The 13,761-nt window shown below is 54.1% G+C and overlaps 4 protein-coding genes across 4 annotated transcripts; 2 read left to right on the top strand and 2 right to left on the bottom strand.

Annotated features, from left to right (window-relative positions):
* Positions 1-1,696: 1,696 nt before the first annotated feature.
* On the bottom strand, positions 1,697-3,253 carry BDP81DRAFT_348275 (uncharacterized protein; the record flags this gene model as incomplete). The annotated part of the gene is made up of 5 exons (XM_060586161.1): positions 1,697-2,239; positions 2,327-2,700; positions 2,801-2,871; positions 2,927-2,963; positions 3,017-3,253. The coding sequence occupies 5 exons, from the start codon at positions 3,251-3,253 to the stop codon at positions 1,717-1,719; spliced, it is 1,242 nt and encodes a 413-aa protein (XP_060445924.1). The 3' UTR covers positions 1,697-1,716.
* Positions 3,254-4,666: 1,413 nt separating this feature from the next.
* BDP81DRAFT_406217 (GMC oxidoreductase-domain-containing protein) lies at positions 4,667-6,335 on the top strand. Its single transcript, XM_060588966.1, has 4 exons — positions 4,667-4,758; positions 4,811-4,997; positions 5,067-5,593; positions 5,646-6,335. The coding sequence occupies exons 1-4, from the start codon at positions 4,726-4,728 to the stop codon at positions 6,306-6,308; spliced, it is 1,410 nt and encodes a 469-aa protein (XP_060445923.1). The 5' UTR covers positions 4,667-4,725; the 3' UTR covers positions 6,309-6,335.
* Positions 6,336-6,973: 638 nt separating this feature from the next.
* Positions 6,974-7,519, top strand: BDP81DRAFT_273310 (uncharacterized protein; the record flags this gene model as incomplete). Its single annotated transcript, XM_060582946.1, has 1 exon — positions 6,974-7,519. A coding segment is annotated over one exon (546 nt), but the record flags the coding sequence as incomplete, so codon positions are not given.
* Positions 7,520-8,733: 1,214 nt separating this feature from the next.
* On the bottom strand, positions 8,734-10,187 carry BDP81DRAFT_449361 (eukaryotic aspartyl protease; the record flags this gene model as incomplete). The annotated part of the gene is made up of 2 exons (XM_060592395.1): positions 8,734-9,945; positions 9,996-10,187. 2 exons carry the CDS (start codon positions 10,185-10,187, stop codon positions 8,734-8,736), a joined length of 1,404 nt encoding a protein of 467 aa, XP_060445921.1.
* Between the last annotated feature and the right edge of the window lie 3,574 nt (positions 10,188-13,761).

Here is a 13,761-nt window from a genome sequence, read left to right as displayed (position 1 = left end):
CGGGTTACTTACCTCTCTTAAAGAATATTAAGTTAGATAGGAAAAAGAGGATATTAATTAGTAATAGAAATCAGTAAAAAGATATAGACCCCGGTGGCCCTATTTATACCGCCTAGTTTACTGCTCTTATATAATCTATACCACTTCCGGTCGTAAGTAATTTTTATTATATTATACAGGATTAATAATTATATTTATTTATATATAGGGTATGTATAGCACTTTAGCGTACTTAATTATACGGCTACCGTAAGTCTGATGAGAGAAAGTGTTTTGGCGGAGTGCCTCTTGCAGTCTGCCGTACCTATGGGACGTGCTTTTCCCGGATCGCACGGCCCATCTTGATCCTTGGGGTCGCACCAGTCGCTTTGAGAGTAAACGAAGTGCGTATCCCCAGTTTCGCCGTACTTGAAGTCCGCGTCTTGCACTCGCGTGAGCCAAACCATCTTGGTTTCCTTAACCGTTCCGAGTACATCATTGTGATTGCGCCATATCAACAGCGCCTTGCTATCTGACTGGCGAACTTTGACCTCGACACTGTATACCCCATATCCAGGAAGAGGCGTCCAGATGCCCGCTTCATGGGGAGGGGGAGGATCAGAATTGACTGTAGCGCTAGACATTTCGGCAAAGATGTATCGAATTAGATAGATGTTGGATGCAATGGTTTGTAATGGCGGGATGTCGTGATCGATTTACAAGTCTTCACTAGATGGGCAGCCGTTCGATGGCATTTTATAGACATGTTTCCCAAACCAACTTATCTAGTCCGATGACTTTGCCTTCCCAAATAGAATGTTGAACAGAACAAATTTCTATTGGTAACATTGAATATGGGTCAGGCGGCATTACTTTGTGACAATGGATTCCAGAGTTATTGATCACCAATCGCCTTCGAACGCGGTCAACGCGTTCTATTCAGTGGTGCCTACCAAATATCCAACGAAAGGAAAACATGCACGACAAAGATTGAAGAATAGTTGGAGAATGATCCCATGTTAACCGCCCTCGTCAATGATTGCCAGATCAAGTATCCATGATTCGTACTACATGATCGTTCTTCACTTCAATAGACGCCAAGGCGCGCTTCTACCACCACGGACCGCCAACCAGATCCTCTGGGAAGGAAAAACTAGGATATTGGCACCATTCGCAATGAACATTCTCCTTTTTGATCCATTCAGCCTTATACTCTAACAAGTTACTGAAAGAAGTGTGGCATGGCTGTTCTTCTGAGTTGGGTGTGGCGAGGGTTGTTCAAAGCCGGCTCAGGAGACCAGGTGGCAGCTCGTCACCGCAAACCATCTCCTCTCCAAAGGTCAAAAAGGGTGTTCTTACATGCAAGGTATCACTCAAGGCTATGAAATCAATTCAACGAGTCACGAGGTCGAGAGTGTAACGTAGGTACTGAAGAAAGAGTCCAAAACCCCGCTGCATCTCACACTGGGCTATATAGAAGCGGAACGTAGCGAGCGTGAAGAGGCCACCGCTAATGACGGCGGTATTCCAATCATCTAAGTCTTGTATGGCTTTTTTTGGCTGAAAGCAATTTGCGGCGACGAGACTGGGCACATCACGAGTCTGACTCTGTGTCCACAGCCGGCTCCATGTACTCCTTGTGATCCGGCAGCTCCCGGCCCGTACGGTAAGCGATTGCTCGTTCAAGGATCTTGATTGTGACTTGATCTGAGCCGTCGGTAAAACTAGAACAAAAGCTTACAAGCCTTCCCCCCTGGCCTCGCTCACAACACTCGTTTTCCTCGTCACCAAAATCCCAACCTCGGAGCCCGAAGTATCGTCATCACCTCTTCTCTTGAAGCCCCTCACAACACTATCCTCTGACGGGTTCCCGCTGGCCACCATGACAGCTACGTCATGCCTCTTCTCCCGCAGCATATCTAGCTCCAAATCGTCATCGTCGTCGCTGTTTGTCGAGTGCATCTGGCTGAACCTGCCTCCCCCGGCCCTAGATAGCTTCGACCCCAAAAGCCCGGATTGGCCAATCGTCTGGAGTGTGGTCGGTTTCGCTGAGGCTGGCCCGGCTCCGCCACCGCGGAGGGACCAGAAGCGGCCGACGGTGGCGTCGAATAACGGTTTCAGAAGGAAGCTGCTCGAGACTATGATAGCGACGCCGGGTTCGAGTGTCCCCATTAGCACGACACCGACTTGGGAGTAGGTTACGTCTGTGAAGTCCATTGTTAAGACATTCTTCAATCGTAGGGCAGCGAAGATCATGGTTCTGCAGAAGATGTACGGGCTCTTGTCAGTCATCTATATCACAGCATAACAATTTGAGAATGAAGGAATAATCTGGGGGTTCTCTTACAGAGCGCCTGCGCCAAAGATGATGTACAAAGCCACCTTATGCGGCCACCGCAGCTGCAGGTTATAGACCATGGGTATCGGCAGCACGAGAATAATAAGATCCGTCGCGAGAGCAAAGTAGCCTACGGCGGCGAAGGCGGCGTTCTGGTCGCCGCACTTGCCGCCAGGCGTCGTCGGGTTCCAATTCATGGCCACGGGCTGGCAGATGAAGATGCCTATGAGGATGGTGAAGAGCATCCAGCAGACGCAGAGGCCCGCGGTGATGCGGGCCGCGATCTTGAAGCTCCGCACGAAGAAGACGCGCTGGAGCATGAGGGTGATGCCGATCTTGAAGCCGAGACAGATGGCGAAGAGGGTTTGGACACCGTATGCGGCCTGTCTTAGCCCCCGAGGAGTGTGTTGTTAGTTTGTGCTTCTTCGCGAGAGGCAAAAGGCATGGTCAGGGGTAAAATGTTAACATATTTGACGGGCTGACCTTTGACATGCGTTCGACGTGATATGGCTGGAGCGTCAAGTAGTGATGCCCGGTTCCCCCTAGGTAAACCACTAGAGCCGCCCTTTAGCATAGGTCAACTCTGCGGAACTTCGCGATCCAACTTACTGACAAAATTGCAGGCTACTAGCCCATAGAAGGCAATCTACTATGTTGTCAACAACTTTCAAAGCGCCTTGCGACCATGTCGTCTCCTACCAGAGCAACAACAGTCAAGAAATCCTCAATGGTGAACGACTGTCCCTTCTTCCGCCAGCTGTATAATCGCATACCCGTCCATAGCGTTGTAGCGAAGGTGAGAAGCACGTTGACGACGATAATGGGAACCGCCCGGTCGGAAAGGGGCATAATTTCGGTCTGGATGACATCCTCTGGCCGGACGGTAGCATTCGTCGGTACGGCTAGACGAGCAAAGAGCGCACCGCTAACTCTCATCGTAGATGTGTGTCGTCTCACACGACGGCGGATACGGTGGCTGAGATCCAATCCTCAACTACCACAGATAGCCGCACAAGACGAGATGGGGAGTCTGACGGCTTAACAAGTCCGTCAACCTCCTTTCTGCAGCGGCACGGCGGGTGATCCGAATTCTTCATGCGGATAGAACATATGCATGATCGAGTCAAGACGTCGAGATGTGGCAGGTCTATCCGTAGGAAGGGGGAAAAAGCAAACACTTTCCTTACAGGGGGGGGGCAACAGGCCTCATTCCTCTTGGCTACCCGAAACTAACCCAGGTTCTGGTCATGGCTCACCAGCCGATGGGTCTCGGATGATGCGAGAGGCGGACACACTGGGATCCCACGTGGCAGTGATTAGATATCACAATAACGCAAGAGGGAAACCATGGAAATGGAGCGCGAGGATTCCCACATGGTGATACCGTATACGATTGTGCAATATGGATACGAATGATGAGAGCTCCTTCAGGCTTCCTGTGACTTACGCTCTGCATGAAGCTGGGATGTTGAAATAGGGCCCGCTCCAAAAGTGCTATGGAGCCGCGCTAGTTCGCGTGAAGAAGACGGCATGCCGAGTTATCTCAAACCAACGAGACTATGTTTGAAGAAGAAGAATAAGCATAACCGGCGTTAGTTCTGCCCGTCCGCTGAAGATATCGTGATATGCTGCGGCAACCATAGAGTTGCAGTAGACCCATTTGATGTAGTAAACTTAGTTACGCCGATCGATAGCCAAGTCCCATCATCACAATAACCCTATTAACGTAGTAGGGAACAGGGGATGACGGACCGCAGAACGAGTGGTCTCTGCTTTCGGTAACCTAGTCCGAATCAACTCCACAACTCCGGATCCTTGAACACCACTCGATCGACTCATGAGCCCTCTCAAAGCCCTCTGCCACCTAGTCAGAAACCCGGCAAGAGGAGACGACAGGACCTCGCCCGGAAAGGTTCCCCGTGGAGGAGGAATATTGGTGGAACCCTTCAACGGGGATAATGGGGGAGAAACCTCTTGATCTGTCGATGTCGCTCACCAGCCGCACCCGAGCCACCTTTCGGCCCTGGCCCTTTCGCGATATCAAAATGTCCAAAATTGCGCCGAGTTCCACATGGCAATAGTCCCGCAACGGCCGCAAAACGAAGCCTCGGAGGGGGATGTTGACTGACGATGTGTGCGTGATATCTCCCGATGCATCTGCTCTTAAAAGGAAGCGGCTGCAGCATCTGTCTGGTTCGTGTGTGAGGTCTTCTCCCTTTTCCTCTCCTACGCCCGATTCTCTCTGCATTACATTCTGCAGCGGCTCGTCACACTTCTGTCCCAGACTCCCGGTTCCCGGTCTGCAGCATCAATCACCCTTGCGCCAAGTTTTCCCTTTCGAAAACGTTGCGCCGAATATTTGTTTTACGTGCTGCTACCCTGCATAACAACACACACATCCGGTAATCATGCTACCAACCGACGTTTGGGACTACATTGTCGTCGGCGGCGGCCGAGCCGGCTCTTGGCGCTCAACAACACGACACGGCCAAGATCCTCGTCATCGAGGCTGGCAGTAGCGCGGCTGGCCGGACGGACATTCTCTACGTCAACTCGACCAACCTGATCTCGGGCGACTTTGACTGGAACTACTATTCCACGCCGCAATCTCAGCTCAACAACCGCGTCATCCAGAGCGCTGCCGGGAAGGGTCTCGGCGGCGGCTCCCTCATCAACACATGTAAGTCGTCACCAAACCAACGTAGTCTACGGTTAAAATACATGTCCAAAATGCTGACTCCTTGTTCAGGTGGATGGATGCGTGGCGCCCGCGTCGACTACGACGAGTGGGCCGACCTGGTCAACGACTCCCGTTGGAGCTACGACAGCCAGCTGCCGTTCTTCAAGCGTTCCGAGGCGTACTGGACCGACGTCAACGCGGACGAGCACGGGTTCGATGGACCCTTGAAGGTCGAGGACCCCTCGGTCACGGGCCGCGTCTACCCCCTGAGAGACGCCGTCTATGTCTCGTACGAGTCCATCGGCATCAAGGCCCTCCCGGGCCTAGACGCCAACGCCGGCCAGAACCTCGGCTTTGGCGAGATCGCAGAGAACCGCCGCAACGGCGTTCGCCAAATCGCGTCAGAGTACTACCCCCTCGACGGCATTATGGTCATGACAGACACGCTCGTCGAGAAGATCCTCCTCCGCAGCGACAACAACTCCAGCTCCAGCGCCGGCACCCTCGTCGCGACTGGCGTCCGTCTCGCTAACGGCACGGAGATCCTCGGCAAGGAGATCATCGCCGCCGCTGCTGATGCTCTCCGGCATCGGCCCGTCCGACGAGCTCGCCAAGCACGGCATCGATACCAAGCTCGACGCGCCCGAGGTCGGCAAGAACTTTGCTGACCACGCCTTCTTCACCTACAACTGGCGACTCTCCCCTCAGTACCGCAACTCGACCGTCGACTCGGGCAACTCCCTCTTCTTCCAACCACAGTACGGCCTCGGCCAGCCCAACCACTTCGTCGCCTCCTTTGGCGTGGAAGATAAAGACGGCCTCGTCGCCGCCATCACCGAGGAAGAGGGCAGCGCGCCCGACGCAGCTACGCACCCACTCCTCAAGAACGAGCGCATCCACATGGAAGGCTTCGTACTCTACGTCAACACGAACCCGGCCCTTCCGTCCAACAGCACCTACCTCACGACCGCCAACGTCGGCCTCCACCCCACGAGCCGCGGCTCCGTGACGCTCAATTCCGCGGACCCTCGTGAGGCCCCGCTCATCGACCCCAACTTCTTCGGGTCAGAGGTCGATCGATTCGTGTGGCGCGACTCGATCCGCCGGATGACGCGCATGATGATTGGCGGCGAGTCGCCGCTGAGCCAGGGGATCGTCGAGGCCGAGGCGGCGCCGGAGGGTCTGAAGCCGTTTACGCTTCCGTGTTCCCGACAATCATCACGGTTCACATCCAGGCCGCTGTGTACGCTCTCGCCGAGCAGGCTGCTGAAATCATTGCTTCGTCGTAGATCAGGGGATCATAGATTCTGACGTTGACGACATGATGCAAGAAATGAGAGAGAAGGCTATACGAGTGATGTACGGATACATACATACTAGATAATGCTTAAAGACGATGTGAGGCACTTATGCCGCTACCGCCGTGCCGTACCGAATCCCGGTCCCACTTTCGGCCCGGGTTGAGCTAATTTGCTCCCCGGACAGAGCAGCCTGTCTTAGGTACCGTAGCGATATGCGAGACCGACTTTCGAAATCGCAGTAAGTCCTTGGGGTGAGTATAAAGGACTACAACTTCAGGAAATAGCGGCAGGATGAAAGTTTGATCAAAAGACAAGACAAGTGCAATGGCTCACAGGGAAGTAGGCAGGTCGAATTCACCAGTGCCCTTGAGACCATCGACCTGTGGCGTGCTAGCTGCCTAATTCTCAGCCATTTCACCACCTCATATATTGGGGACGCTCACCACCTCCCATTCGCAACATTAAAACATTGACTTCGGCTACCAATTGTCTTTTAGGAGAGCTGTAGAAGAGAAGTGGCGAGCGACAAATACGCGTCAGCCACACCCGCGAGTGAGCCCTCAACCTCATCAGCAGAAAGACCAAGGCTCGCCAACCTCACAACCTCACAACCACGACATCTCGGACACCATTTCGACCACCACACCATCACCAAAGATAAGAATGGCCTCAACATCGTCCCCTCGCCTCTACTTCGCCTACGGGTCCAATCTCTCCCCAACCCAAATGTCCCTCCGCTGCCCCGCCTCCACACCCCTCGGCCTAGCCCACCTCCCAAACCACACCTTCATCATAAACTCCCGCCGCTACGCCAACGTCGTCCCAAACGGCCCCGCCAATCCCGCTCACCCCGCTGCTGCCACACCAACCACGGATCCGGCCCCAGCTTCGGTTCCGGGCGTCTACGGCATCCTCTACGCCCTCCCGCCCCAAGACGAAGCAACCCTCGATAGATGCGAAGGCGTCCCCCACGCTTACCAAAAACAAGACCTCGCCATCAAAGTGGTGAACTTTACCCCACCAAGCACCACCGCCGCCGTCAATCTCACCCCAGGCAGCAACGTCACGGCACTAGTGTACGTCGACACCGAGAGGACCGAACCCTCGACGCCGTGGGACGAGTACATCGACCGGATGAATCGCGGCGTCGACGAGGCGACGGAGCGGTTTGGGTTGCCGCGGGGGTATGTCGATGAGGTTATCAGGCCGTATATCCCGGCTGCTGCTGCTGCTTCTTCTTCGGAAGGGGACGGGGACGAGGAAGGATTGGGACGGAGCAAGACTATCAAGGACCCGTTTCTGGAAATTCCTTGAGTGTTGCCTGATTCCGTCCCCTGGGTTCGGCGGCGGGCCTCAGCATCATCACCCTCCCTTTCCCCGCCTGAGGAGACAGGCAATCTCACGATCTCAATTTCACCACGTCAACAAGACAACCAACCCATTTCGATCCCCTTACATCACACAGATCCTAACCATCGTGATTTCAGAAACAACGCCCAAATCGAGGGAACCCTTTCCCCTGTTTCCCTCACCCTCTCCTACAACCCCTTGTCGTACCTCACCAGAAAGGGGGCGGCAATCTTCAAAGAGAGAAAGAGAGACCGACCGCATAATTCCGTCGCAAAACCCAAGGAAACACTCCAAAACCTCTTGGCATTAGCAAGAAACGCCTTGGCAAGCCAAATGGGAACGGGTTCCCTTTTCAAGCTTCTCTGAGAAGCTTGTGTGGCTTGTGAGCATTTTCTTTGTCAGGGGCCAGGCCAGGAGATGCGTACAGGCTACAGCAGCAGCTGGAAACCGGACAGTCGGTCTCCCGTGGTGGGAAGAACTTCTTTTTTTAGAACCCAAACGAGACACACACACAGAGAGAGAGACATCAGATGAAGAGGAGAGTGGATGGACTACCTTAGGTAGTCGCATGGAATGGAGCACGTGGTTGGTGCACAGTCCAAAGGAACGGAGCTTGACTGGTTGGAGCAGCTGAACTGCATCGATACAGATTGTAGTCACGGCGTGGAAAATGGTTCATTGAATATGATGGAAAGAATCGCGCCTAAATCAGCCAATGCTATCATTGATGAAGTTCTGGCTCTAGGCCATCTCTTGTAGGTTATCGTTCTACTCAACAGCTTCAGGCTGGGGAAAAAGAAATTCCGCCTGATGCCTCTTTGACTTCTCGACCGTCTCTTTCGTATCCTACTCCTCGCTCAACCTCCAAAACGAATGAGTGCTGTCTTGTGAATGCATGCATACCCAAAAAAAAACGCCTTGCTCGATGCAGATACATCAGCCATGATTGTTAAAATCTCGAAAACAGAAGAAACCCAAAAACGCCCTCGCAATGCAGTGCTATGAAGAAGCAAAAAATCGACCGTTTGAAACATTAAGCTCCCCGAAACCCATTCCAACAGAATGCGGTGTTGTTGATTTTGGGTTTAGAAGAGGTAAAGCGAGAACCCAGTCGCAAAGGCAACGGATCCCGCAAAGATGGATGCCGCCAGTGGCGCCAACGACGGCGCCGCATTCTTTCCTCCACGGACAATGCCGTCCGTGGCGGAGACTGCGCTCGCGACGGCAACCGCAGACGGCACGGCGCCGCTACCCTTGCCAATCTCAAGCACGTTTGTGCTCGTGGCGTTGAACTTGGTCTGCGCCAACGAGACCTCGTTGTTGTCGATATCGTAAACCACGTACGCCGAGCGCAGGAATGTGTCGCCGAGCACATTGGTGCCGTCGCCGGCGGGGGCGATGCCAAAGAGGCAGGCTTCAACGCCGTTGGAGAAGGACGTGCGCTTGCCGGTGATGGCGACAAGGTCGAGCACGAGCTCGTCAATGGGCACTGTGATGGGCTGCCCCGAAAAGGTAAAGGTCATGTTGGAGCCCGAGTTGGCCGTGGAGCAGGGGATGAAGGCGACGCCTTCTTCCTGCTGGTAGACAGCGCCCACCATGGAGTAGATTGTTGTGGCCATATCGTCCGGGAGGTACGTGAGACTGGAACCCGAGTCGAGAAGTACAGCGAGGGCCATGTTCTCGTCCAACGTCTTTGAGCCGAGCGTCACCTTTGTTAGGGTGATGAGGAACTCGGCGTAGCTGCCAGACTCCTTCTGGATGGGTACGGTCTTGAGCTCGCCCTCGTAGCGCGCCGTGTCGACTCCGCCGAAGAGAATGTTTCCCTGGCTCGCGTCCAGATCGTTCAACCACAGGCTGAAGGCGCTAGATTGAATAAGGCCTTGAGAAACCATCTTGGCGGGCAGGTTCTCGTAGGGGTCCAGACCGGCACGCCCAACCTGCACCTCGTTGACCTTGTATCCGACTCCTAGGATACCTTGTGCCGATGAACTCGTGTAGCCGACACCGAACTGGAAGTCGGTCAGAGTAGATCCGCCGATGGTGAATTTGTCCGTAACGTAGTCGCCGTTCGCTCCCGAGCCGTCGACATAACTAATGTTGAACCAGCTTCCGACGTAGTTGTATGTTGACGAATCGTTCGCTGAGTAGGTACCGGATACGGAGCATGGCGTGCCTTGACCTTGGCAAAGAGCCGAACTTGCTGTGTTGACCCAGAGATCACTACTTCCGGTGTCGAGGTGAAGTCGCATAGGCTGTGCTGGTGTTCCAAGAGAGCCGTTGACGAAATACAGAGTTTCCTTGTGAAATGTCAGATGCAGTACTGGGAAGTCTTCAGTTGTAGACCTACCAAGTTGTCCAAAGTCGCTTGCACTGAACCTCTCTTCCGCAGCATATCCCTCCTATTGCGTGTGTACGGTATCGTTGCTCGGTGCAGATCCAACCCAACCACCTTTGGTGTGCTGCTCTCGCTCTTCCTGAGCACAAGTCCTTCCGTGGGTAGTAGCGAAGCCGCAAGGGCAATTAATGTTGTTGACCTCATCTTGAGTCTGTGTGTTTGTGTATATGTGTATAGCAGATTACACGACTTTGAATTAGAGAACGATATCCGAGCTCGAGTATCGGCCGGCCGCCAAGACAAGGGTGCCGGGAGGATGTAGATATAAGAGAATGGCGTCGTGCTATGAAGTCATTGATGGCGCAACACAGACGGTAAAGAAGAAGACTAGAAGGATGAGAAAAAGTCGGTTGCGAAATTCCGGAGTTCGGTGAAGGCGACTCGCGGGTGGGTGGACTCGGTATACGGCACGGTGGGGAGAGGATTCGTCACCCGCGATGGTGGCGGAGCTTGCGTTGCTGATGAAGACGAATTGGGGGCGGCGGGAGTGGTGAGCTGGCACCGGACCACCAAACCAGACTAGAGAGACGGGAAGACGAAAGCAAAGGCCTTCTTCTTTCTTTTCTTTCGGCGCACGCGTAGACGTAGTGAGTGGGAAAATCCGGCAATCCGGAGGATTTAAGAAAATGTGTAGGTAGACTTGTCGTGTAACTACTAACCCGTGGTAGGTAGTGGCAGCTTGGATGAGTAAGTTGCAGAAAGCACGAGCAGAATAGTCCAATGCAATGGAAGCACAGAGGAAGCCAAAAGAGCAGACCAGAGCCAACAGAGCAGACCAGAGCCAACAGAGCAGACCAGAGCCAAAAGAGCAGACCAGAGCCAAAAGGTGCGGTTGGGTTAGAAAAGCAGGCAAAAAGATGAGATGCAAGTCTTTCTTTGTACCAAAAGTCAAAATTCTGGTCCCTCTGTTCTCGGAATAGAAACAGCAACAGCGCGGGCCATGGGCAAGGCGGGAACTGACACTGCCAAGCGCCACAGTCTCGTCCAAAAGGTCTCACCCAGTCGCAGACTTGACCTCGTCGTCATGCTCGGCGGGGCACTGGACGGGTTGACGGGGGGGTTGCGGACAGGGTCCGGGGTTGAGCGTGTTTGGACGAGGCCGGGAGTAGCGAGAATGGGAGCAGCTCGCTCTTCAAGAGAGAGAGAGAGAGAGAGAGAGAGAGAGACTCGGAGTGACCACTTGGTCACGCTTACAGCGGAAGGCTTGGAAGGGAAGAAGGGATGTCGACGGACGGAGCAGCGAATTGGTGCAAGATGGTTGGACAAGAAAGGGGAAGGCCGAGAGGTCTCCAGACTTCCCAGCCCGGGACGACCCCGGGTCAAAACCTTTCAACGACAGGGCTGGGAGTCATGGAATCAGAGGTATCACAAGTATCACAGACTCACTCTTACCACTGGTAACGGCCCACGGGAAGAGAAGGGAAGGGAAAGGAAGCTAGCGAGTGTGAGCCATGTCAGGCGGAGTCGAAAAAGACGCGTGGCCGTGCTTGCAGCGTGCCCTTTCTAAGCATCCCGTCCCCTTTATTTTGCGGCGCTCTACCCTTTTTTTTTTGCAGTTGCGTGGGCCGGTAGCCGTAGGTCCGTAGGGAAAGACGACCCAGCCCCCCTTGCTCCCACATTCCCTCTCTCTCTCTCTCTCTCTCACACAGTCCGAGTCTACGGATACAGAGTCACACTTCCACTCTGAGTATCCGTACTCCGTGAAGGAAGAGCGCACAACTGTCGTGTCTCCTGCACCGCGGCTGCGCAAAAAGAGGGCGGTGCGGGTGCGGTCACTGCGGTGCGGTGCGGTTGCGTTGCAGCAGCAGCTGGGCAGGAGTAAAAATGGCTGCATGTGGAACGCGAGCATCAATGTAACCCCCGACCAACAGCGAACCCTTTTCTGTCTCAGCTAGCGGAATATCAGACACTTTGGAACCAACATCGCTACGCTCTGGTCAGCCACACCAATCTGGGTATCCGTACCTATGAATCCCGACTCGAGGCCAGCCGAGGAGGTGTTCTTCGTCGCGTTCCCAGATAAAATCAGACATTTTCTCGGTCCGAGCCAGCATGGGGTAAGACGACGAACGCAGCAAAAGACGAAAAAGAACTGTAACCTCTAAAATTGGTGATACTCGACACTCGACACCTCCTTCACACCTTCACCCAGGTCTCACGATCCAGAGAGCCAGCTAGCACCTGCAACACGTTGCCGCCAGAGCCGCGTGTCCTCCAAGAAAGACTCCTGCTTGCGTCTTCGGTGTCGGGGATCGTAGCGTCACCGGCACACATTCGTTCACGGATTGCGCAACGCGCAACGCTGTGAGGAATCATCTGCCTTGGAAATTTCACATTGGTCTGGCCGACAGACCCGACTGCGTTTGATGCGTTCATCGCCACTCCGGGAATCCGGAAGGGCATCATTGACGGTAGCAAGAAAAGGCAGATGGCGGACGGGAAGGAGAGCTAGAAGGAAGTGCCCGTCATCCAACCCACGCGCTTCGCCGCTTCGTCCAAACGCTCCCTCCCTTCCCTTTCCCCCCCCCACTCCATACCGATGCTGAGATCCGATGGGGCCGGGATGTGGCGCGCGAGCAGCGTCCGGGCCAAGAGCACCCAAGTCCCGGCGCTACTGCACAAGGTAGGCAAGACTCCAAGATGTACTTCGTACCAGGAGACGAAAAATTAGGGATGACGAGGCACCACGGGTCCGTCGGCCTCTCCAATTCGTCGTATTTCTGATGATTTCGTACGATGCTCTCCGTACGAGAAGTGGATGCGTAAGTAAGAAGGTGGGCAATCCCGCTTTTCCTCATCCGCGGGCCGAGTATTGAAGAGAATGGTATCCGTAAATAAGGTCGACCGGGACAGGTAAAAGAAAGATGCTACTATTAGGTATTAGACTTCAAAAGTGTCACTGTGTCAGGACTCCAAAACCCGCCTGACAGGACCGCCCAAGGTTGCAGATCATGTGTAGGACCCAGATAGAGGAACCCGGTGACCGTCGTTCTTCAAAGTTCGCCCATCTATCTGGCACACCTGGCGCGCAAGAACCCCCTGACTAGCCCGCACTTTGTTCGTTTCCTCCCGAACGGGGATTGCCAGCCAATTCGTCTTGTAAGCGAATCATGAACTGGAGATCTCCCAAAAAGAAGCATCTCTGCGACGGGTGCGTTCCCCCCTTCCCCTTGGACCGTGCACGACATTCTTCAAGATCACATGTCAAATCACGTGCTACGGCCTAAACCCGGACTTCTCTCTCAAATCTCGGCCGGCAAAGGTGGATCCACCCAGCCTACGGCGCCGGCCGCGTTAACCCCCACCGTTCCGGTTTTCCTCATCGCCATCACGAACCAATCAGACGCGCCCGCGGCCACCACCGCAACCTTCCGAGTGAGATTATTTGTCGACGGTACTTGCTGACATACTTACTGGAACAGCTGAATGTACCTACCCTACTGAGGTATCCGTAAGGCAAGTCAGCATTCGTGTCACGCGTAGGGCTACTTCTCGCCCGACAGCCTCAAGGCATGTAGGGAAGATGAGATCGGACCTTAATCACCCCGTTCGTGAAAAGCCACCGCGAGCTGTAAGTGGCCCAACGAATAAAGTCCAAGAAATGAACCAGGAGCAGGTATACATCAAGCCTGATTCTGCATTCTAGGCAACTAAGTCTCTTCTTGGAGCTATGCATGTGTGTGGTATGACAGGAAAGTAGGTAGTAGGCCTCCTCGAT

The sequence above is a fragment of the Colletotrichum phormii genome, assembly GCF_030913505.1.
Source record: "Colletotrichum phormii strain CBS 102054 chromosome Unknown BDP81scaffold_9, whole genome shotgun sequence".
Classification (NCBI taxonomy): Eukaryota; Fungi; Ascomycota; class Sordariomycetes; order Glomerellales; family Glomerellaceae; genus Colletotrichum; species Colletotrichum phormii.
Note: the sequence above shows the minus strand (reverse complement) of the source record. Positions and strands in the feature narration are given on the sequence as shown.